This window comes from Seriola dumerili, unplaced genomic scaffold (assembly GCF_002260705.1).
Source record: "Seriola dumerili isolate Sdu_G_001 unplaced genomic scaffold, Sdu_1.0 BDQW01000068.1, whole genome shotgun sequence".
In the NCBI taxonomy this organism is placed as follows: Eukaryota; Metazoa; Chordata; class Actinopteri; order Carangiformes; family Carangidae; genus Seriola; species Seriola dumerili.
Window position 1 is genome coordinate 5,984,510 of NW_019174323.1, and position 25,663 is coordinate 6,010,172.

Consider the following 25,663-nt stretch of genomic DNA (forward strand, 5'->3'; position numbering starts at 1 on the left):
AGGAGGATGTGGGCGGATGCGTGGGGAGGAGAGGGGAGGAAGGTGAGGATGGGAGGGAGGGGACGGGGGTGAGGCTGTGTGAGTTGCTGCAGGCAGGGGGGGTGAGTGTCAGACCTCTGGGGAAGCACTTAGCCATCTCTCTGCCCTCGCTTCCTCTGCGTCTCTGGGATACACACACCACGCACACCGCACACTCCACACACCTTGAACCCACACACGCGCACCCTCCCCCTCTGCCCTCTACTCCTCCCTCGTCTTCCCCTGTGGAAGCCTCTGGGCCTAGGAAACCTCTCACGCCTCTCTGGCAGCCTCCCCGGCCCCATTCCCCCACTGGCGCCACTCAGCACTGGCCGAGGCACGGGGCCGCTTGTGACAGCAGCACACGTCATTGGTCCTCCTGGAGTTTGGACCGCCCCGACGCCGTGGTGACGCCTTACAGCACGCCCCCCGACTGCTGTGTTCCCATCAGGCCACAGACGTCCAGCCAGAACTACAGCTACAGTTGCCAGTCTTCTCCAGGGCACTACAGCTCCCAGCTTGCCCCAGGGCAACACAGTGATCCCTGCTGTGACCGCGAAGAGGCTGAGCTGTCTGAGCTTGACTCCCTTTACCAGGCCAGTCTGCAGGCTGGGAGGACAGGTACACACACACACACACGCACACACACACAAAGCCAAGAGCTACTATAATACAGCCTTAAACTAGCTAACTGTTGATTGATTGAAAGTTATTATGACCACATACATGAACAATGAGGTGGATCATTAGATATGAATATTATCAGTTGCAGTCCTGTGCTACTGTATAGTAAAGTTTGCTGTTAACTCTAAAAACAGAAATTCACATAATGCACAATATGTCTATTATTACATTTGGATTCTGCTTGAATCGAGGTTATAAATGTACAAAGATACACACGTAAAACCATGTTTTGTGGACGCTCAGTGGTCTTTATTATTGGAAACCAATTAAAAGCTTCGTCCCAGTTCTATACTGTACACACTATTTCTAAGCAGGTTGTAAATGTGTGCTGTGTGTTTGCACTGTAAAAGTGACAAAATGATACTTCATATACGTCAGTATACACACTAAAGACTTGTGAGTGTGCTGTATTCTGGAGTATTGCACCATTTCCTTTCAGTATAAAACACTATATTACATCTGCTGTTTATAATTAGTATGTAGTATGGGGTTAGGTTAGGACAGGTTGTTGCAGCTAATTCGGGAAACTTATGGGTCGGGGTTTTTTATATGGATGTTCGACATTTCAGTGTATTTTTGCAGAGCACCGCTGCACTTGTGCTGTCACATTACTTTACTAACTCACAGAACTTTATATTAAATTCCAGCCAAAATCCAAAGTTTCCACAGATAAATTACAGGAAAATGTTTATAAATTGATGCACAAGACACGCAGAATTTTTTAATATGCTAAAATGAGGCAACCACAGAACAGATTATTCAAAAAGTGTGATATATAGTTTCAGTGAAGGGTTGGAGCAGAATTCATATTGAATATATGAATGATGTTGTCAAACCTGCTGTGTGTGTGTTCAGGCTGCAGCCCATCAGAGAGGCTCATATCCAGGGTGGGAGGGCAGGCTCGCTCCAAGACCCCCAACGCAGACATGGAGAGGAGTGTGTACGGGGCGGACTGCACCAGTACCCCCACCTACCTCAACAAGGTAACATCTACGTAATCTTTCAAACAGAAATCCCCTCACATGGTCACTGGGCATCATTTGGACCCATTTCCCATTATCTGACAGACTTTTCTCCCTCTGCAGCCAATGATGTTGCGGGATCTGCGTTTTGGGGTGGAGCCTGATGACGGGGAAAATCTGAGGCGAATTGGACGCAGCCTGAGCGGCACAGTAGTGACCTCGCGCCGCAGCCGCCTGACTGCAACCCGCAGCTTTGTGAGTGTGACTTCCTCATCTCTGCTGCCCCCCTGTGGCCGTGCTATTAAACTGCATCTGCCCGATTTCCCGCCGTGGCATTTTACGCATTGCTTTTCCCTGTGCTCTTGTTCCCCGCTGTTTGTCCTGTTTCCTCCTCTTGTCTTGCTTTTTCTGTCTTCCCGCTCTCTGCTTCTCTTCCTTCTCTTTCCTCTCTCTCTCTCTCTCTCTCTCTCTCTCTCTGTCTCTCTCTCTCTCTCAAAGGTGAAGCAGGCTGATGTCAGTGCCTCTCCTTGCTTACTTCCTCTCTTCTGAGTCCCTGTTGCTATTCCACCACTATCATCTCCTCCATCCTCCTCATCACCAACACCTTCTCATCACCACCTCCTTCCACTGCTTCACAGGTAAACACTGCGCTGAGCTGATATTACCTCACACTTATAGACTTTAAAGGCAAATACCAGTCGTCTGCTAAAGACTGGGAACAGTATACTTACTGGATTTCCTTGGTTGAGCTACTTTGCGTGCCAGATGAGTGGCTTCAGAGCACTGATATTCCTGATATTTTATTAATTTTCTGGTGAACATTTCACTTTCTGGCAAAGCAGACCCATCTGGCACAAAAGTAGGCTAAGTCCCTATTTGCACATGGCCATATCCTGGGGATGTGCAGTGATTTGTAATAACTGCGGACACCCAAAGGTGATTTTCATCCCTGTACGAATCTGTCATGTGTCAAATTTATTTAAAACTTCCAGCGGAAATCACCTACATTTTGTACCCTAACTGCAACCAGATGCTACAGGGAGGATATCTCAACAGTTTAATTACTAAGGTATCACTTCAAAGAATATAAACAAGGCTCTGTGATTTCATTTAGAAAATTAAGTTGTGGAATAAGTATCATTTTAACGAGAGCAACCAACACAATCAGGGCGAATGCACTTGTATTACCAAATGTTGAAGGTTCATTCTGTGCCAACGCACAGGAATAACTGCCGACATGCCTGGTTTGTTTGTGTCATTTAAGGTCCCCCTTTCGCGGAACTTAAAAGGTAACAAACAGTCTGACAAGCCGAGGTGTCAGCTCAGGTTTTTACACTTCTTCACTTTCAGAGTGCAAAAATCACACCTCGCTGCGTGAGTTGAGGCTAATGCACATCGATCTGAAGGATTCCTTCAAGATGTTGTTATTCATGCCTTATACCAATATGTTCTCCAGTGGAGACACTATTAAATATATATATTATTAGTAATAATTCCATTAGTTTGCCCTCATTGGAAGATGCTTCATTCCCCAGATGTTTCGTGCTGTCTTGCCTTCATCAGGGAGTTTGTTTGCCTATGCGCGTTACAGTGCCCGTCCTCGCTGACCAGTTGTTGATTCTCTCCTCCTGTCCAGGAGCTGTCGGGCGGCGCAGGGAGTTTCTGGCTGTGTCTGACGGGGGTCAAGCTGTCTTCTGACCAGAGTCCCGCTCTGCTTCACTAATGTCTCACCGCGTCCACTTCCACATGGGGCATCAGCGCCGGGGTCCTCGGCGGCCTCGCCTTGACGGACCTGGAATTGGCTCAGGAGGATCAAACTCAACTCCTATCCTGTCCTATCTCCTTCTCCCTCAAACGACATGCACACGCAAAACACATGCACGCACACATGCACATCTGCACTGACGTAGAGCCTCCCTCAGCGCCTGCAGCAACCTGCTTAGCCCCTCCTTGCCTTCCTCCCTCCCTCCCTCCCTCCCTCCCTTCCTTCCTCCCTCCCTTCCTTTAACCTACTATTCTGTCTATGCAGTCACTCTGACCCCCAACTACAACCTCAACCTTCCCCCCTACTTCCCGGGACTGTTGTTTCTCGTCTCCCCCTGGGTTTCCCGAGGGTTTCCCCTGTGCAGTCAGCCTGGCGAGCATGCCGCTTTCAGTGGTGTTGTCAGTTTGGCGTTGGTGGCTCACCGGCCGGGTCTGATCAGGACCTGAGCCCTCGGCAGACTCGCCCTCCATCCCACAGGACCCTCAGCTCAGGGGGAGGCTCTTACCAAGTAGCCACGCCTCTTCCTCTTTCTTCACGGGCATTTCCTGTTGGACGCACACGTAGCCGAACTGGGTCTGTTTCAGATGGACAGCCATATTTTTTCTCTTTTTGTTTTAGGGTTTGTTTGTTTTTCTTCTTCCTGTGTGCGCGCACAGTAAACCCGCCCGAGACCGAACTCTCTATAACTAAAAGTCATGTACAGAAAAACTCATGTATGAAACCTGTATGTTAATTAATAAGACCTTATGGAATGTTGATAATGATAATTAACGAATATTGATAAACTTAAAGTGGTACTTCCTCATGTCTGCATTTCAAATACGAGTGGAGTGCACTTCACAAGTGTCTAGCTGGAGTTTCCGCCCCCCCAAAACCGCTCGCCGACCTAATGACAGCTCTCCCGTTTCTACCGGGAGATTAAACAAGAAAAGCGCTTCCTTTTTCTCTGCTTCTTTCCTCTCCTTCTTTCCTTTCTTGCTCTCTTTTATTCTCGCTTGCTTTCTTTCTTCCAAACAGGAAACGGTAGCACCAGAAATAGGCCGGCAGGGGAGGAAAGTGGAGAAGGAACGAGAGAATGTAGGTTAGGGAAACCCTTCTCTTAGGCTTTATCAATGAAACTAGAGACGACTCAAGTGCGCTTTGCAAGGTTACTCGGCAGAAGTGCACTTTCCGAAGGCTATTTGACTGAGAAGCAGGTGGAGAGAAGTCGATGGCGTTTGTTTTACTTAAAAGGCCTCAGGTGAACTTCAGTGGCACTTATGAATCCACACTTTTATTATTTCTCCCACCCACTGAAACTGGTTTTGAGACCTCAGATGTGAATAGGAAAAACGCTCATCTTCAGCCTGAGACAGTGACATGTCTAATATGATTATGCTTTATGTGATATATATGTATTAGAGGTATATTTTCAGCCAGTGAGCTATCTTCTTCAGAGATGTCAACCATTCCTCAGTTGTATGAACAGATATTATACAGTAATGAACAGTTATAACTTAACTCACTCCCCCCTTTACTGAGTAGCATTCTGACATGTGTAGAGTATGTTTATTATATGCTTTATTCTATTAGATATCATATAAAATAACAAAGTCCTTATGAAACAACTGGCCAATGTGACGTTTTTCAAGAATTTACTGATGTTGATTGATCGTTGTAACTAAACCAAAGGTTGGCACTTAACTCAGAGAGCATATTTAACATTGCTGTTTTCATTTAGGTTCCGATTTTGTTGTTGTTTTTTGGTTTGTTTGTTTGTTTGTTTGTTTGTCAGTTTGTTTTCGTTTGGGTTCTGGATGTGGGAGAATGTAGCCAATTGTAGCGCATGAGTCCGCTATGCAAATCAACCTTCCCTCACGATCCTGTATCAGAGACAGTCAGGAGGCAGACACACCCACCCACGGGCGCTCTCAATGGACTCTAGCAGAGACACACGGAGAGGAGGAAGAGAATCTCACGTTTAATGCTGCTGGTGAACTTTGTTGTTCTGCATCTACTACCATGTCTCATCCAATGGAATGCAAAAAGAGAGCAACAAGGAGGGAGAGAGAGAGCGAGGTGGAGAACGAGAGCGAATGAATGTAAACTAAAGGATGAGAGTGTGTGTTTGCGAATGAGACGATGGTCAGAGACAGAGAAGGGTGGAGAGTTAACTGCTGAAGTTGGTTTATTGTTTGTGGGTGTGTGTAGACTATGTGTGTCAGTTCTGGGGTAGTGTTGCTCGGGGAAAGAGGGAACCTGTATTTTTGCAATAAAGTTATTACCAATGCACTCCCACAGGGGGCGTAACCACCGTAACATGTCTGTTTGTTCATTTTGACCACCTCTCTTTTACAGGAACGCCCTGACACAGTCACACGCACTCACACCGGGAAGCTTCCCCAGAACAACCGCAGTCTAACCTGGTGGCCACTGAGCTGCTCCGCTGAAGCAGTTGGGGGGCCTTGCTCAAGGGCACCACAGTGGTGTTGATGAGGGCTGGATGAGTGCAGCTCTTTCACTTTTCCCAATCAGATTTAATCCTGCCAATCTGGGGATCGAACCAGCAACCTTCCAGTCACAAGATCGCTCCTCAACTTTCTTTTAAACAACAGGAAAACTAAATCCACTGTAAATAGTAACTGTCTTTCTTTTATAGTTGCTCCAAAGCAAAAATTATTATTTCATGACTTCTTTCTGTCAATTCCGGTTGAAAGTAATTGTATAGTGAATGAACAACACACTACCAGCCCTGAAAATTTCTATTCTTAGATTTTTACCTCCCCTGGGGCAAAACTATGTAAATATTCTGTGGAGCATGGTGCCAGAAAAAAGGCCTTTGGTTACCACAATCCAAATGATTTACTTCTACTTACACTACATTGAGCAGACATATTTTTATTTTTGAGGGAATCTAACGAGCAAACCGTCAAGTGAAATATTCACTCATCTAACAAACATCGAGTTTGACAATCCTATGATGTACACTGTTTTCAGCTATGGCACTTGTTTTTACAGGCAAAAGAATTATTTCAAACTGGTTCAAACAGCTGCCTTAAATATGTGAGTTAACGGTACATAGGCTGAATAATTAGTTCAAAGTCACTAAAAGGAGCTATTTGTACGTTTTCTCTGCCACCAAATATGGTTTCTTGACGAGCTTCAGCCATCATTGTCTTTATTATACAAGATGTTCTGATATGCCCTCTGAAAGTGACGAGACGGGCCGCAGCTGGTTAGTGCGCTAACTTTAGTTGATGAAAAGATGTAAAAGAGACAAGACTTAACATTGTCGTTGCTTTCCACCGCAGGAGGCAGCTCTTGGCGAGTAAAGGAAAGAAGTTTGTTGCTGAACTCAAAACATTCCTTCTTGACTGGTAAGTGAACATCTGTAAATGCTAACGCAGGCTGTAGCAATAGCAAAACTTTCTTAGTTCCTTTAATGAGTTACAAAAATTTTAAAACGTGACATTAACTGAACTTTGGAAAATGTGTTCAGTAAATGATAAGGAATGAACATTATTATGAAGAAACAACCATGACTTAATTTAACATGTTTTAAAGATGCACAGCAAGTGTACATTATGTGCATTTTCCTCAAACTACAAAACAAAATTCTCTGGAGAGTTTTCCCTCTGAAAAATGCATGCTGGGAAGTCTGCTTACATGCTGATGATGTTTCTTAAGAAACTTCATTTAACGAGTTGAGTGGACGCTCAGCAGATTGATTTCACTTGAACTCAATAAACTTAGATTTTGACATAAGGTCAATAAAAGAGCAGCGTGATGGATGATATTTTACAGTGTAATGCTTGAGGCATGTACTGTGTGGAGTAATATGATTTTATTTGCTCTAATATTCTGTGGACACACGTAGCTCATAGAAAATTAGAGTCTGTTTCAGGAGACAGAAAAAATATTGGACTTGATTCATATAATATTTAAACAACTGCAGCACTGTTTTAGTGTGAATATAATAATGGTTTTATTGTGTACACGAAGTGCCAGTGACCTTTCTGCATACATGTGTTTCTTCAGCTGTTCTGGCTTCCATCCGCATCTTCACAGGTCGAATGTTTCCATCTCAATAAAGAAAATATTCACCATGGACAAAAAGAAAGGTAAAAAATATTACAAAATCCAAAAATGCTATAAAATGTATGTGTGGATCTGCATAGCACTTGTATGTGTAATTGTGAAAGACACATTTTGCATTGTGAAAAACATACATCTAGATTGAGTGAGTTTACATGAGCATCAATGCTTTACACACTAACTAATGCTGTCTGAAATCAGTCTTGCCACCTGCAGTTTTCCCCTCTACCACTAGAGGTAAGCAGTGATACACCGGCCTGCCACCTGCATTCACACAACACATTCAGTCACTCCCAGTCACTCACAGAGGTATCGACCCGCTGTCATCGCTGACACATAAACACACTCACAAAAACAAACATACTCTTTGCGCTAATGCAGACAGCCTTTTGTTGTCAAAGTTTTTCTTCTGAGGTGACAATTAAAAGTTTGACAGAGTTCTTGCTGAGAAAACAGGAGGGAGAGAACTCTGAGCTCCCCGCAGAGCAGAGCAGAGAAAAGGTGATGAATCAATAGCCATTACTCTCCACACACACCTCTCTCCGGTATAGAGAGAGTACATTTAATGGTTCTTTTATATGTGTGTGTGTGTGTGTGTGTGTGTGTGTGTGTGTGTTTATGTTTGTCCTATTTTATCCTTCAGAGAACAACTGCTCTGAATTTGGCACCCAGGATGTCGAATTTAAGTGCAGGCAGTTTTAGTGTTTCTGTGTTTCTCTCTCTTCAATTCTTCAAAGGCGGAAAATGTACATTGCATTCAGAAAGTGTTCAGACCCCTTCAGTTTTTTTTCACATTTTATGTTGCAGCCTTATGCTAAAATCCAAAACTTCCTTCATTAATCTACACTCAATACCTCATAAAGACACAGGGAAAACAGAATTATTAATTCTTTTTGCAGATTTATTAACAAGGAAAAACTGAAATATCCCATTGACATTTAAGTATTCAGACAATTTGCTATGACACTTGAAATTTAGCTCAGGTGTCTCCCTCCCATTTCTCTTGATCATCTCTGAGATGTTTCTACACCTTGGTGTCCACCTGTGCTGAATTCAGCCGATTGGACATGATTGGGAAAGGCACACACGTCTATATACAGTCTCAAAGAGGACAGCGCATATCAGATTAAAAACCCAGCCATCAAGTGGAGGGAACTGCCTGCAGAGCTCAGAGACAGGATCGTGTTGAGGCACAGATCTTGGGAAGGCTACAAAGACATTTCTGCTGCATTGAAGGTTCCCAAGATCACAGTGGCCTCTATAATTCTTCAATGGAAGAAAAACCAGGACTCCATTGTCCGGAACCAAGAACCTGATGGTCACACTGGATTAGCTCTATAGTTCCTGTGTGGAAATGGGAGGAACTTGCAAAATCACTTTGATATTTCAGTTTTTCCTTTTTAATAAATTTGTGAACAAAACAATTCAAACATCTCACATTGTCATTATGGGTTATGGAGTGTAGATTGATGTGGGATTTCTTTTTAAAATTATTATTCTAGCATGAGGCATGCAACATAACAAAATGTGAAAAAATTGAAAGTGTCTTTCTGAATGCACTGTACGTCAACGAATAAGTTTAAAATCAATTTAACTTTCTCTCTCTGTAAAATAACACCAAATGTAGTAAGTTGACAGTAAGTTAAAAATTTGACCAACATGCTATATTTTTAAGCAAAGACAAAGTGAGCAGTTTGCAGTGAAACTGTTAAAATACAGGCGTACAACTATCCTCAGGACTTGACTAGAAGCTGAGAGCAACACAGAAAAGATGCTAAAGTGAGTGTGGACGGAGGAGATACACTCCATGTGTGGACAGTGTTGCCCATTCTTGTTGGGAAATGCACAAGATGAACATGACTGACCTTCCATACTGAAGACCACGGCCTTGACATGTAAACAGTACAGCTTTTCATGTGTGTGCACAGTGATGTTAAAATCAGTCAACAAGTGTATGAACTCGTTACAGAGGTGTCTCTAATTAGAAACAGAGCAGTGACTGGGATCATTTCGTAATAAATGAGACGTTGCTAAGAGAAGATGACATCTCTCTTAATAATGCCATCAGCACCAAGACGACCACTGCACAACTGAAAGAAATGCACAAGGAAGATATGAACGTGCAAACACACACACACACACACACACACACACACACATTTCTTAGTGTAGTACAGGCAAATGAATATACGGTCATGCTACATACAGTCATGCTTGCAGCTCTGGTTTGTGCTAAATGTTAACATCAGCACGCTAACAAGTGATGATAAAGCTAACATGCTGATGTGTTTACGATGCGCTCCATCTTAGATTAGCATGTTAGCTAACCAGCCTTTGCTAATTAGTAGTAAACGGAAAGTACAGCGGAGGATGACGGGATTCTCGTTAGTTTTGATTGATTGATTGATTTTGATCTTTGAATTTTGATTTTGAATTAACCAGCAAACCAACCAACAGAGACATTTTTGATCCTGAGAGACATGCTGCTGGTGTGACTAAAAACAAATGAACAAGAAATGTCAAAGAAAAGATTAACCCTAATCTGACACATTTCTGCAGGCACATGTGATATCATTTAGCCTGATGATTATTATGATAAAAGTACAGATAATAAAATCTATAAGTGTAGACTAGAATTGCAGTCACCAATAATTAGAGTCTGTACAGGCCTGAAAGCCTGTGTTGAAATTAAGTGGGTCAAGGGAATAAACAGGAATGATGCGGCCACCAAAGAAATCAACACAGATGATTCACTTTAAGAGTACAATGGAGTCTTTCAAGGCTTGGTTTTCCTGGAAGGAGAACACAGCACACTGGAGGAAACTGCAGTACCAAAAGTTTCAGTATGGTTTAAAAATAAACTGAAAGATCTCTGATGGCTTCAGTTGGAGTTGTTAAGAAGATAGATGAACCCGCTGAATGAGAAAATGCAAATAATGTAGCAGGAACTGGCAGTCTCACAATTTGTCTTGATCCACAAAATCTAAATTCAGCAATAAAATGAGAACGCCATCAGCTTACATCTGTGGATGAAATAACATGTAATTAGCACATGTTGATTATCTCTTGATGATAAATGCTCTCCCCTGTGCACATTCAACGCCCCATTTTGATGCTGTAGATTCTTTAAGACTCCATTTGGGTTAAACTGCAATTTACTAGATTATTATTAAAAGCTTGGATGACACAGGCACATACACTGATGACCTGCTGGTGTGATGGTGACATGAAGGAAAAAAACATGAATCCAGTTTTTGAGTGAGCCAGAGCAGGACAATGTAGAAAGTGCAACATCAAAAGAAGAGGAAATTAAATCATTTAAGACACAATCTGGAAAGATGCTTTGGGAAACCTTATTCACATCCCGTCTGAACACACAACACTGCTCCAAAAGCTCAGGCAGGAAGGTGTGATGCGACACTATGTGAAAACATTGCTCACTCTAACACCTGTCAGCACAATGCCAAGCACAAACTGAAAAAAAATGAAAGATTTAATCAGTTTTTCAGTGGAAAAACCGCTTATTAGATTTCTTTTGAAAAAGATATTCAGCTAAGATTACTGCTGAAAACACAAAAATACTCACATTTACTAAAAAACAATTTTAGGCCATCTCAGTCTCAGCATTTCAAACTCAGCTATACCTTGCAAGACTTGGCTTAACTTTCATTATTTGGAGCTTTACTTAGTCATGCTTGGCTGAACATCTATTAGCTTCAGCTACACTCTCTCAGCTGTTTTTTGCTTTTTTTTTTAAATCATTGTTAGCTGTGTCTCGTCAACAGCTATTCAGTGTTCGGATCAGATTTCATTAATGTAAGTGTTAGCAGAGAATCAGGTTAAAATAATTATTTCAGTAAGGTTAGGGGATGCTTTCTGTTTGAGAATTAAAAGAGTAGACTTTTGGATTGTTGGTGGGTGGAGTTTGTAAGCGTATAGAGTCTATACGCTTACAAACTCCTCTATACTATATACTATATATACTATAATATAGAGGCAGGCTAGCTTTAGCTGTTTCCCCATTTCCAGTCTTTGTGCTAAGCTAGGTTAGTCCCTATTTAAAGGTCAGACTTAAGAGTGGAATTCTCACGTAACTGAGAAGAAGAAACCAAACAGGCATATTTCCCAAAAAGTCAAACTGTGTCTTTGAAATAATAACTACCTGATTAAGGCTAGAGAGCAATTGTGGTGATGATTAAAAAAATGAAATATGTTCGCCCATCCATGAGACCTCTTACTATACCTCTGCACACTTTGTGGCTCGATAACCTCACACTGTTTCATCTTTTGCTCCCGACAAACAAGAATCATTACTTTGACCTTTATGGCTTTGTCACTTGAATTTAAAGATATAATATTGTTATTGAATTTGCTGAAATAAAAGGGAAATGCCATTTTTCTTGGGAGGACAGTCTCAATGCAAATATTTGATAATGGTTAGCATAGGACATTAGCATTATGGTAATACTATGCAAACACATTAGCATGCTAAGTGTAAGCTCTAGTATACCTGTAACATGTACAGTGAGCACTAAACTCAAAGTACAGCAGAAGTTGACAAAAGGAAGCTGAATCACAGTTAAGCGGAAGACAAATACCAATCTAGTAAAGAAGTGATGTTTCTCATTGTTTATTGCAAACATAAATACCAGACATCATAACACAGGAACAAGAGGCACATACTATACACATAATTGCAGGAACTACCTGTGTCATAATTTAGAAATTATACTGATACAGATCATGCAGGGAAGATGAGCTGGGTTCCTATAGGAGCATTCAGGACCTCTGGAATTACAAAGAACAGATAATGAGCTGTGATAGGATTCATTCATTCCTTTAGAGGAGACAGCTCGTTGTAGCACAACCGTTAAGACAGGAAGTGCTTGATTGCATTAATCAGAGTCACTTATGGGCTGAACACTGCAGAAGAAAAGTCTCTTTTGGTTAAATGCTCCAAAGAAACAAGAGAAATAGTGAGCGGCTGTTAAGTGGAGTAGATCACTTGATTTTAAAGCTCAGTTAATTTTGAAATATTAACATAATTTATTACTGCCTGTTCTAATCTATGATGTACTAGTACACTTGTGAGAAGTGGAAGGTAGGTGTTTTTTTTTTGTTAATAATGAACATAAATGATTAAAAAAAAAAGCTTAGTATGCAATGACAATACTAACATGCTAATTTGTAGCAGGTATAAGGTTTACCATCATTATCGTAGTTTGGCAAATTAGCTAACAAGCTAATTAGCAAAGTACAGCTAACACTGATGTGAATATCATTAGTTTTGCAGGTATTTGGTCATAAACCATAGTTCTGGATATATTGAATTTTTTTTCCTGATGATGGCGCTAGAGGAAAAGTCAGGGGATCACCATAGTGATTACAATTTATCTTGAGAGGGACATGAAAGTCTACAGCAAATTACATGATGATCCATCCAATAGTCATTGTCACTTAAGGGAAAACTAAGAGGATTATCAAAATCAGTAGGATTCATCCTCTGGGGACCATGAATCTTTGTGCAAAAATTCATGGCTGTCCATTCATATACTTTTGAGATACCTCAGTCTGGTCCATAGTGGTGGATCAGAATAGACCAAAACTGCCATCACTAGAGCCACACCGCTGGTATGGCTAAAAATGAACAGAATAGTGGGGCTCTTGCCACATAATCACATAAAACCCACACTTCCTGCTTTCAAATCAAGTTTAAAATGTCCCATTAATGCTCAAGAAAACACATGCACATGGTTGTGATCCCTAACCTTTTATCCAATTTTTTTATCCTATGAAACACAACTCAGCACCTGATGGGAGGGTGTCTGAGAACAGATTCCAGCAGCACAAAAGCAGTAGTCACCTAACCAGACATACTAAAAACTAGCTCGAAGAGCTCTCTACTGGAGATAATATGTCAAGAAGGACACTGGATTCCTGTAGAAAGTTAAAAGAACAAGTGCTGATCCCAGATCAAACTCCAGATGGGCAACTCCACAAAACAGAAAATCCTGCACTGAAAATGGATGAACTGCAAAAATCCAAGGATAAGACTGAGAAACCAAATCTAAACATACTGGTAATCCTAACCACATCACGCAGAGAGGCATGTGTTGTCCTGTGACTCAGTCAGGACTTCAAACCCTCAAGTGAGAAAAGTGTGAGAAAGCTGTGGATGTCTATTTCTGTTAAGAAAATAAAAATGGATGAAGAGTTAGAAACAGTAAGTTAGATTTATGAAATATGAATTATGCAGCAAATCCTCCAGCAAAAGCTGGAGGCCTATCATACCTGAACATAAACAAGCGTTATTTCAGGGCATTTGCTGAAACAACTTGTGGCAAATACCCACCTTTGCTATGAATACTGCATCAGACCAGACCTGCTGGAACTTTATTCGGAATTGCATAAACCATACCTTGGACTGTTTCTATTTAAACCTGCTTGCTGTATTCATGTGTCAGATTATTCCACCTCCTTCCTACGCACTGCTTCAATTGTTCAACAACCCAAGGTGAGCTATTGTTGAGCTTGACATTGGTTTATATTTCCTTGTTGTGTATGTGCGATTGTTTGTTTTGTACAGCTTGTATGTATTCTTGTCAGACATGACTCACCACAGACCATCAAGTCACGAAATACTAACACTGTTGTTTTCTCTTGGGAAAAATATGTAATTGGCAAAATTTTGACCTATAGGTTTAAGGCTATGTATTGACAACTTTGACTCTATATATTATCTCCTAATTATGTCTTTCTATCTTATTTTGACTGATAAGGCAAATGCTGGGAACATATAACATAAATAATCTATAATTTTGGTTTAAATGTTAAATTGTGATAATTGATGTCATAATTTTGATTTAGTGTGTTTATGCCTCTGTGCCAGTGAAAGCTCAGTAACACTTTGACAGAACTTCTTCAAATTTGGCACATTCACCAGATGTCAAGGATGTATTGATTAGATTTTGGTGTTCTAAGGTCAAAGTTCAAGGTCACGGTGATCAACAATATATCAGGAATGTCATACTGCCATTTTGGCCATAACTCACAAATTCATACAGTAATAATGACACAATTTAACTCAAATGTCTATTTGGATAAAATTAAGTGATAACATTTTCAAAGGTCAACTTCACCATGCCATCATAATTTTCTGCAGAAACACTTCTGCCCATGCTCTAGCTCGGGAAGGAGAGATTGTGTGGTTGATGGTGGCATACAACCGCGAGGCAGCAATTCTTGTTATTTTTGTCATTTGTATATTTTGTTTTCCTTAAAGTCCCTATGCCCTTTTTTTCTGGCAGAGATGGTCTTCCATAGCAACCATGAATGACTGACTGAAGGAATAAATGAATGACACATTAATCAATGACAAATCTATCTATCTATCTATCTATCTATCTATCTATCTATCTATCTATCTATCTATCTATCTATCTATCTATCTATCTATCCTCATCCTTAATGTCTTCTTCCTCCTTCCCCTCCTCTCCTCTCCTCTCCTCTCTTCTCCTTCCCTCCTCTGGTGTTGGCACTGGCGGCGGTGGTGCGGGTCGTGTCTGACGCCCGGGCTGCCTGTCACGGCACTGAGAGCAGCCGCACGTGCAGAGGACTCACGTGCAGCGCGGTGGCAGACAGAGGAGCTCACGCTCTCTGTGGGAGAGTCATCGTGGGATAAAAATAGCGCACCGGCGGAGGAGGGAGAGGAGCTGGAGAAGACTATGAGGGAGAGAAATAGAAACTTGGATGTTATTTTTACCCCATGCGTCCCTCTGCTGCATCACATGCAGGTACGACTTCTTCCCTGTAAAATCCCTTTTGCCTTTTTTTATTTATTAGTCTATTTTTGTCTGTGTGCACCCTCCCTGGTTCAGAACTCTTTTTTCAGTTGAACCTGGAGTTTTTTCTTCAAGAAAACTGTGACTCAGGTTCATAGTGAATGTGGCTTTTCCCACCATGTGGCTTTTCCCGGTCAAGACACCCACACCTTACCACTTGTGTGACAGGTGATCGGAGTTCAGCTTCAAATCAATGCACTTAACCTCAAAACACGCAGGGCTGGTGGTTCTGAGTGAATGTTAGCAGGGTACTAAATATGTAGCTACAGCACTGAGTCTGTTACCATAGCAACCAGGGCATTGGTCTATCACACGTGCAGAGAATGTGTCATTAATTCTCTGCTTCCTTCATCCATTCATTTATTAAGTCACTCACATTGACACATTCAGTTTTCCACTGTTTTCCTTTTGTTTCTCACTCATTGATGTTTTTGTTCTTGTGGCAGCATAGCATTCACTTACACTGAGTGACTAGAGAAGTAGAAGCCTTACCACCATTGTCATGAAATATACATTTTTCCAGTAGTGTATCCTAGCTTTGTGACACTGTGGCAGAGAGGTGCTGATTCAACATAGAGTATCTCTATGGCAGTTTAAGCTTTGTATGGGGTTGTTGATGCACTAGAGCTCCCCCTATTTGGCATTCACAAGCAGTATATACAGTATGAATATTTAATAGTTTATAACATACTATATTGTAGTTGTAAGCAGATATAAGTGTTTATTAATATATTTGTGAACAACTGTAATCCCTCCTGTGGGCACCCATGAGTGGATACTGGTGTAAAAACAGCTAATGCTTGACAGTGTAGTGAAAATAATATCCGTCTTCACAGGAGATGTTACAACTGACAAACACTCCATTAGTAAATACTTAAAATGTCCTTTTTACGATTACATTATAATGTGTTATAAATCATTTATTACATGTTTTCAGACTGCTTATGAATGCTGAATAAGGAGCCAGATTGCTCCTCCATTTTTAAGTGAGATGGACAAAATATTCACTACAACAACTCCACAAAGTACCCCCTTAAAATGTACCAAAGAACTGAGTCAACACACAAACAAGTAAGCAATGTATTGTATGTAACAAAATAATGTAAACCCAAAGCACCACTTCAAAGCTTTCAGAGTCCATACCATACGTAAAGCATGTAAGATAGATGGTGTAGGGAAACGTTCACATCATCAGACAACTGGAAATGGTTGTTTGACAACATAGTTGGTGGTGTGAGGGTAAAAAAAATACTGTGTTAACAATATACCTGTATTGATTACATTTTTACCATGAGTGATATTTTCTCTCCATTTCAGTCCTCTATCCAGACAAAAACTTACTTGGCTTTTTCAAAACAGTCTCCAGAGTATATAATGTATTTTTAATATGCAAGCTTGGTGCTGTAGACTGCACAGGAAAACGATGATGTAACGTTACAGTAAGCCCGCCCAGTCATGGTTGGAGGCTGTGTGGTACCAAAGTGAAGTTGACGATGATTTTCTCAGACAACATTATGATTTCATCAGCACCGCCGTACAGCAGCTCGGGAATAACTAGTAACAGGTAGTGTTTACATGCTGCGATTACATCACTATTTCAAACTTGTTCAGTTGTCTGACAACAGGCATAAAAAATACGTAAATTAGGACAACCATATTGTGAATTCAGCTGTATCACAGGGAGCAGGGTTGGCATTCAGCAGAGTAAACGTCTGTGTGTGTGTTTGTGTGTGTGTGTGTGTGTGTGTGTGTGTGTGTGTGTGTTTGTGTGTGCGTGTGTGCGTGCACGCATGTGTCTGTGTGTAGCTGCCCACAGTCGACTGCATGACAGCAGAGTTAAAATTTTTCTCTGTGATCACCAAATTCAGATGTCGATGTAGCTGATCACGCAGCTGTTTCCATTTAGCTGCATTTATGTTGATTTTGTCAGAGGTCTTCTCTACCGTCAAATAATGATCTGGTCAGACGGGCAGTCTGTCCCACTCCTCACCAGATGTTGGCTGTTTTTCACAGTTTTGTGGTTTTCCAGCTGAAAAGAGGTCAAAGAAGAAGTGATTTAGCTGTTTTTATGTCAAGGCCTATTCAAAAATAACCTGTACATGATATGTGGACAATATTTCTTTCTCACATGAAAACAGCGTGTTAAAAATCAGATTGTCTTATTGCAGATGTGGGCTAAGTAAGAAAAAGCTAATAATGGGTCTTTGGGTTTAGATTATTTTGTAAAATCATCTGTTCTCACGGGTCAGGAATGAACGTCCCTGCTCAAAAGTAAAGTTTAGTTGTAGAAGTGTAAACAAAAACGGAACATTTTTATTGCAAGGTAGCATTTATTGCAGAGAATTGCATTACGTTTTGCAATTTTCTCAGTTTTTCTGGTCACCTAGTGTTCTCATGTTGTCTGGAAACTGAAGTCACTTTGTCACTTGTGCAGCTGAAACAAACGAATACACTGCTTTTAATATACTGTATGCACAGGCATGTTGTGATATGTACATAACTCCACTTATAAATCACAACAGCAGTGTGCTGCCAATCCTCACTATGTAGTTAAACAAGCTTGTGTTTGCACAGATGCGCACAAACACACACACACACACACACACACACACACACACACACACACACACACACACGTATCAACCTGGCATTATTTTCTAAAGAATAAAAGTCAAAACTCCCTTTCAGGGGTTTGATGACATTTTCAGCAGCAGTCCATCTGTGACTCCAGAGCAACGGGATCTTTTATTTTTTTGTTCCTTTGTGAAATCTCCTCCTCGGCTCCTGCTTGCTGATAGACTTAGAGATTGAAGAGATTTAATGCAGGCTGCACAGTCGGGTAGGAATAAAAAAAAACCAAAAAAAAACAGGAGAATAATGGCTGGGAGATATGCGATCAAGCAGTAATCACAGCAATTATTATTATCAGAATAACCGCTTTGGATTTCAGCCCTCGGCAGCACACTCAGCGGCGCAGTTCCCCACTGTGCGTGTGTGTGTGTGCGTGTGTGCGTGCGTTTGTGCGTGCGTGTGTGTGTGTGTGCGTGCATGATGGAAGTATTCCACTCTTCTATTAAGGGCCCCCAGTTGGACATTAACCCTTAATCTTTCACAGTAATGCTTGATGCCAAGGCCATCCACACTCTACAAGCATAATGGATCTCTTCCTTTGCCTGTCTCTTACTTTTTTTCTTCCTTTCACCTTGTTTTCCACTCACCTCTATTGTTTCATCATGTGCCGCCCTCATATTTCCACCTCCACCATCCCCCGTATCCTGGCTTTCTATTGACATCGGTTTTAATTGAAAACACCGTAGTGTCAGAGGTGACAGTGCTGTTAATCAATATCTCACCTCTGTATGGCTTTTTGTCACGCTTTATTCCAGGAAGCCCTCTCTCTATGTTCACTTCTCGCTCGTTTGTCAGACATTCTTTGCCTCTTAAATTCAATCTCTCTGACTCTTTGGCTCGTTTCCGTGTGCTTTGCGATCCTCCCGATTTGTCTCCATCTCCCTTTCATGTTCTGCTCCTTCTCAATCATCCTCCCCGTCTCTCTTCCTCCAACATCTCATATCTCCCCAGTTCATCCCTCCAGATCTGGGGGCTTAACTGTTCCATGTCACTCATGTAGCAGCGCCAGCCAGAGGACACATTATTAATAATATAATGAAACAATCGAATGAAATGTTACCTGAAGGGTTGGCTGGGGTGGGGGGTGGTGATTAGGTTTTAATGTCAGACAAAATGAGCAAAGTGGTCAGATGAAACCACATGGCGACTACAGAATGAAATTTGCTGTTTTGTAAATGGCAGACAGGTGCGGCGAACGCGTCCCTTGCCACTCTGTCCTTCACCTCCACTCCAACAATCCACCTGTAGGCTCTGAGTCTGGGAAGAAGGTATTGCCACTCCCCCCCGCTCCTTGCTCTGCAGAACCTTGTGTCTCCTTGTGGGGAGTGACGAGGTCAGAACCTATAGATACCAGCTATCAACACTGTGCATACTCTACATTCTCATAATAATCCACTCCATATGTGTGTGCTTACTTGCACTGTTCTCCACCCCTTTAAGGTCACAGTTCATTTAGTTAAACTTTGCCCTTCACACTGGTTGTCCAACACCATCCTGTCATGTTCCTTAGGGGGATCCACTGCTTCTCAGGGAAAATAAGAGGGTGGCTGTTGGTGTAGCTTTGCTATATACTACATTTTTCCATGCTACATAACTAATGAACTATTTACTGCACTTGCACTGAATGTTAATGATACTAGATGTCAACTGTGTCCACAATGAGTGGAATTCCTTGAGATACTGAGCAGATGTGACCATGTGAAGTTCTGCTTTGTCAAGTTGTGACGTTTGAGTTTCAGGTTGGTGCTCTGCAACAATAATTTCTACATTTACCCAGATAGCAAAATAAATCCAGCCTATATTTGGGCCACATGCTTGTTTTCTTCTGGCCCAGTATGTGTCCGGTTCTACGGCCCGAACCTGGCCCATATACAGCATGATTGTCAGATCCAGATCTGTACCAGTTCTGACGCAAACACAGAAAATTTCCCTGTTGTCAGTCAAAACCAGAGGATAAAAGCCAAAATTTGCCCAGATGTGCAAGTTAATGGGGCAGACTCGGGCTGAGGACTCAGGCCTATGTTGGGCCAGAAGTGTCATTTTGCTGTCTTGGTAGTGACTGAAACTGTCCTCTTCACTTGGTTGGAATTTCCTGTTCTTCAGGAGAGATTGATCTCTCCTCCTTAGTGCTTCCATCTCCCATTCATCATTGCTGACCAGCTGAAAGGTCCTCATGCATGGCACAGCCATAATTGGATGAGCAGCAGGAGACCATCCAGATTGTGTGTGTGTGTGTGTGTGTGTGTGTGTGTGTGTGTGTGTGTGTGTGTGTGTGTGTGTGTGTGTGTGTGTGTGTGTGTGTGTGTGCAGTATGCATGCCACATGGACTGGGACAGTTTAATGTGGACTTAGTCTGCTTGTTTACATAAGGATGTCAGCAGACCTGGCTCAGAGTGACATGCTTACATGAAATCCCTACCTGATCTCCATACAGATGAACCACTCCGCTATCTCACCAGTCTTCTCTTTCTCGCTTTTAGCTAAACCCAGCATTATCTTTGGCATTTTCACCTGACCTGTCAGTTTAACCGAATCAAGTTAACTATCTGATTAGCTCACAGGGACATTCTGTGATCCCGTAGCAGCACAAAAGACGAGAGGCACAAAACTGAGAGTTAGATGATAACGTTAATACCGCTCTCACATCTGTTAAATGAAGGAGGCTACAGTCAGCAGGTGGTTAGCTAATCTTAGCGAGCTTAAAACTCACTAAACAAACTCATTATATCTTATTTGTTAAATCTGCACAAAATCCGGAGTGTAAAAACATGAGAGTGGTATAAAATCTCTTAAGAAAATAAGAGTAACTCCTGAAATGTTGTACTATTCCTTTCATTTACAGCATCTTATCTTATCTTATAACTTAATTGCCAACTAGTCAGATAAACAATTAATCAACATAACAACTTCTGAAATGTCACAGTAAATGTAATTTCTCTGTGTTTTGGACCAATTCAGGGTCATGGGAACTTGTGATTGACGTATTTTTTTATTTTCTTTTTACCATCCTCAGGCATCTTATCATCTAAATGATGAATTGATTAATCAAGAAAATTATCAACAGATTAATCAATAGTAAAAATAATCATTAGTTGCAATGGTAGCTTGAGGCATAGTGGAATGAGTGTGAGAAGGGGATTTGAATGTATGCATTTAAATACCGGTCACACCTGGCAACACTGTATTGTAAACATTGTGTATGTGTGTGTCTGAGGGATGAGGGGTTTGTGTGTGTGTGTGTGTGTGTGTGTGTGTGTGTGTGTGTGTGTGTGTGTGTGTGTACTTTATGTACACTATGAGCAGGTGGTGAAATCCTCATCAGATCTCATTTATGCCCCTTGTTTAATTGTCAGATGTTTTGGTAAAGAACAATCAAAATGCCTAAAAATAATGTTGGGACGTGGCTGTGCTGTCCATCCCCTCCTGCTCAGCTATTATGCTTCCTTCCCACAATGCAATGGCTGTGTTTTCTACTCCAAAATTGTTCAATTCAAGGGTCATTCGGGGGCAGACCGGCTTATGTGGCACAGCCTCTTTTGGCCAAATCTGTGTACCCTTTGACGTGTTGTCAGTTTTTCTTTTTAAAGCAAATTTTTTGTCTTCTGTTCTCATTTTTATTCTACATTAAAAATATCTACTCCCTTCCCTCCCACACACTCTTTACAAAACCTGATGATTAATGTTTTTCTCTCCCTCATTCACTCTGTCTCACCTAATCTCCTCTTTTTATACACACGCAGACACGCAGAGAAAGAGTCCCAACTTGCTGTTTGTCAGTTTTGACATGCCCTCGTTCATCTCGTCTGCCAGCTGCATGAAATCACTTCCCCTGCTGTGCCGTTTTAATCTGTTGTATGCCATTTTAATCTAATCTGTTTGCCTTTTATGTGAGGAGTGCACTGGGCAGGCAGATGCTTTTTTTGTGGTAACTGCATCAAATGAAGACACACCAGCCGTTGTGTTGTGATTAAGTGATGTCCTCCAACTCACTACCTTGTACCACTTACTTAATGCTACATGAAGACACCCGTGACACAAGCACGATGCTAAATCCTCTATTCTCCCTGTCAGTGTCGAAAACGTCTAGATGAACAGGTAATCATCATCAATACTGTCGTTTTTTTACAATCATTCCCATGCACACTGTATGCTCTTTAAACCACCTAACCTTCCTTTTTCTGTCTTGCAGCTATTATCTGCTCTGCAGAGTTCAAAGTCAAAGGCTTCTTTTCTTCTCCACTGTGATCTGTTCTGGGATTGCAACCTTTGATCACCCCCCCGTTGCATGTGAATTAATGTTTCCAATGGAGCTTATCACTCATATACTAAAGCATCAACTCTGATTTGCTCTGGAGCAATAATTTATTTAAATGTAGCTTTGACGGCAGCAGAGCCTTAGCCTTGGGCCACACTGCTTGCCTTACCGTACCGCACCTGTGCTGCTGCCAGCCCTATCTTTCTACACTGAGTTTACCTTTGAGAATACCAATCATTAATATAATGGTTCATTTCATTTCATTATATATTAAATGTATATTTAGTTTAGAGAGGGAGAGTTTAGGAAAACTACTCAGCTTCACCTAAAGTTCTATTAACTTATTGACATAATCTAATTATACTACATTGGGTTTGTGTCATTTCTCAGTTGAATATCTATTGTAAACATGAACCCTTCACTTTGTCTTCCAATAACATGCAATTGCTAAAATAATAGTAAAGTAATAATTGTCATGATCTGGCCTGAGGAGATTATTTCTGTTGACTTTTGGGCTCTTAAATTGGACTTTTGGTTTATTTCCTGTTTCATTTTGAAGTAGATTCCCTTGTGTGTCCACTGTTGTTTTTACTTCCTGTCTTTGTCACGTGTTTTCTCTCTTTGGTGATTGTGTGCTCCGCCCTAATGTCTTTCACCTGTGTTCACCCTGGCCTCCTTGTGTATTTAAGTCTCTGTCTTTGTCTGTCCATCTGTTTGGCTTCAGTTTGACGTTTCCTGTTTCTCTTGCTCCTGTGTTCACAGTGTTTTGTTTTTTTTTCCACTTTGCCCAGTATTTCCTTGTGTACCAGTTTGGTTTCCCCAGTTCTCCCTAGTGCTTTTTGTTCAGTTTTCCTGGGTTTGGACTTTTGTTCATGGACGTTGTTTGGCTGTCCTCCTCAGTTTGGATTTCTGTTTTACCACTTCAGTAAGTCTTTTGTGTTGACATTATTTAATAAATTGTTTTTTTTTTTTGCAAGAACTCTGCCTTGTTGGTTGGGTCCAGTCAACCCTAAAGATAATAATAATTAAACTTTTTCTTTCATCTCTGTGACATATTCAGATTCAGCCTCCAATGATGAAACTGTAGATGATGCACCGCTGCAGCGAAGCTCGAGCTGTACCTTCGACACGCGGCTCACGAAGGCTGTGTGGCTGCTGTAACCTGGTGACGTGGCAGCTGAAATGGAAAGCAAGAGGTTCCTGCGATGTCATGCGCAGATGAGGTAAGCCACTGAGGAGCAGCCTGATCGATGTTTGACGTTAAAAGGTACCGTACCAAATCCACAAATTGACCCCACAGCTGCCACAGCGTTTCACTGCTGTCATATGAAAAGTATGTATTTGCATGGTTAATACTCTGTAGAAAAACAGCCTATTTTCATGCTGCTGGTAGACCTTCCTCTCCATTGGAAAATAACCACCGGTCTCTTGTCTGCAGTCCCAATTAATCCCTTTTCAAAACTGCACATGGTGACGGGAGGGCAGACTCCTTCAAAATCACGACTGTTCTCGCCATAAAAATGACAGCATTGTTTGCTTTTTGAAATTATCCACCCAAAAAAAATGTCTGAGGCAGGATGTCAGAGTGAATACAAAGTTGCCTGTCGTATCCCTTTTTCCTTCCTATGGGCAATGTTGTCTTTCTTGAAGTGATAATTCAGGTTATTTGGCGTGGAGTTGTGTGAGGTACTTATACATAGAGTATTACCTGCAGTAGACTTGGTTTCAGATTTCAGAAACTGATGGGCGAGTTTCAGATATTGTAGAATCACACAACTGCAGAGCATCTCTGGGAATGTTTCTGCCAAGGAGAAAGGAGACTTCAGCCAATTGCTGTTTCAGAACGGCTTTGCGGATTCTGTTCGGCTTTTACGTCAACTTTTCAGCTGTGTCCAGAAAAAGGTAGCTTGCTCATGGGATACTAAAGTAATCTTCTCCAAAGAACTTGATAATTACCTTTTTATGAGTTAAATAAATAAACAAATTAACACGTTATCAGAAGATATAAAGAAAATTAACTCATGATCTCGAGATAATAGGATCAAATGAAATTATTGCAACAACCACTGCTCTGTTTCTATAAAAATGTTACAACTTGGTGTTTTGTTTTCCAGCGCAAAACTCTCAATGAACTGGACTTGAATTCTCCTTGAAATACCATTTGCAAGGTTGCCACCATTTTTACCCTGATGCCTCATTTCTTGCTTGTGTTCTTAGAAAGCCTGTCTCTGGGTCATTGCTGTCATAGGCCTGAAGTGTTTTTATAATGAATTAGACTTGCCTTGACCTTTGGTCACAAGTTTTGGTTGTGACCTGAAGGAGATGGACAGACTCACCAGGAAGGGGAAATCTGACTTGTCATCTGACTCGGCACAAAGGAGACTTTCTTCTTTGTCTTTATCATCATGCACCTTCAAACATACTCATGAAGTTCTCTTGATAGAGAAAACATTGCCAAATTAGTTTGTAACGTACGGGCAGAACACCAGGAATTTGGGTGATGTATTGATGAAAACCTCAGGCTATACTGACTTATGTTAAGTTATGTAATATAAGCTATATACTGTCCACGACAGGCCGTGCCCATGTTGCCATACACAGCCAGTGTACCAGCTGTATGTGTATTTGGTGTAGGTATAAGCCAGCAGATGTGCGAGGTGCCTGTGCCCAACAATGTCCCCTAGAGATGTACTGCTAATTTTCTTGCTTTTTATGCAATACAATCCATATGAAGTTTTAAACATAATGACAAAGGGTTTTAATGGATGATTGCAAGTCACAGAATGTTCATAGTGAGCATTGATTAACAAAGTAACTCCCTTCACTGTCCTCTTTCGCAAAATCATAACTGCTTGAAGCAAATAGTGATTAACCTTTTGTTAAGGTTATGTTTAGATACTCACAGCATGCACTTGGATAAGATTAGCAGAAGATCATGGTCTGGTTTGATCCTGATGAAGTCAACAGCATCGACACCGGACGTGTTACTTTATTAACATTTAACTAAAACCACAATCTTTTCCTAACCTTGCCATTAAACATGGCCCAGGCAGCAATTATGTTTTCTCAAAGATGTACCCGGCAAAACAAATTGGTATCATATAAACATAATTTATGTTGCTGTGTATTTGTATGGGTGAAAGCTCAAGCTTGAACCGGTCTATAAAACTTAGATGGAACTCTTTTGTTGTTATTTTCTTTGTTTTCTTTCTGTCTTTATGCCATCGTGAAGTGTCAAGCTGAAACATTTTCGACTCACGTGGATCCATCAACAAAGAGAGAAGTGTAGTGTGCCTTGGAAAAAGTAATTTAAAAAGTCTTACTATGTGGAGTCAAGGGCCACAACAAAGAAAGAAAAGCCTTCTTCAGACTGATCTTGATTAAGGCTTTTGCCGAAACACATACACAGTTGGGGTCCACATGACCGTTCTGA

At 41.3% G+C, this 25,663-nt stretch overlaps 1 protein-coding gene across 1 annotated transcript; it reads left to right on the forward strand.

The window, feature by feature from the left end:
* Window positions 1-41: 41 nt before the first annotated feature.
* Window positions 42-3,621, forward strand: LOC111219601 (inactive ubiquitin carboxyl-terminal hydrolase 54-like; the record flags this gene model as incomplete). The annotated part of the gene is made up of 4 exons (XM_022742316.1): window positions 42-639; window positions 1,558-1,685; window positions 1,788-1,919; window positions 3,301-3,621. Coding segments are annotated over 4 exons (945 nt in total), but the record flags the coding sequence as incomplete, so codon positions are not given.
* Window positions 3,622-25,663: the final 22,042 nt, after the last annotated feature.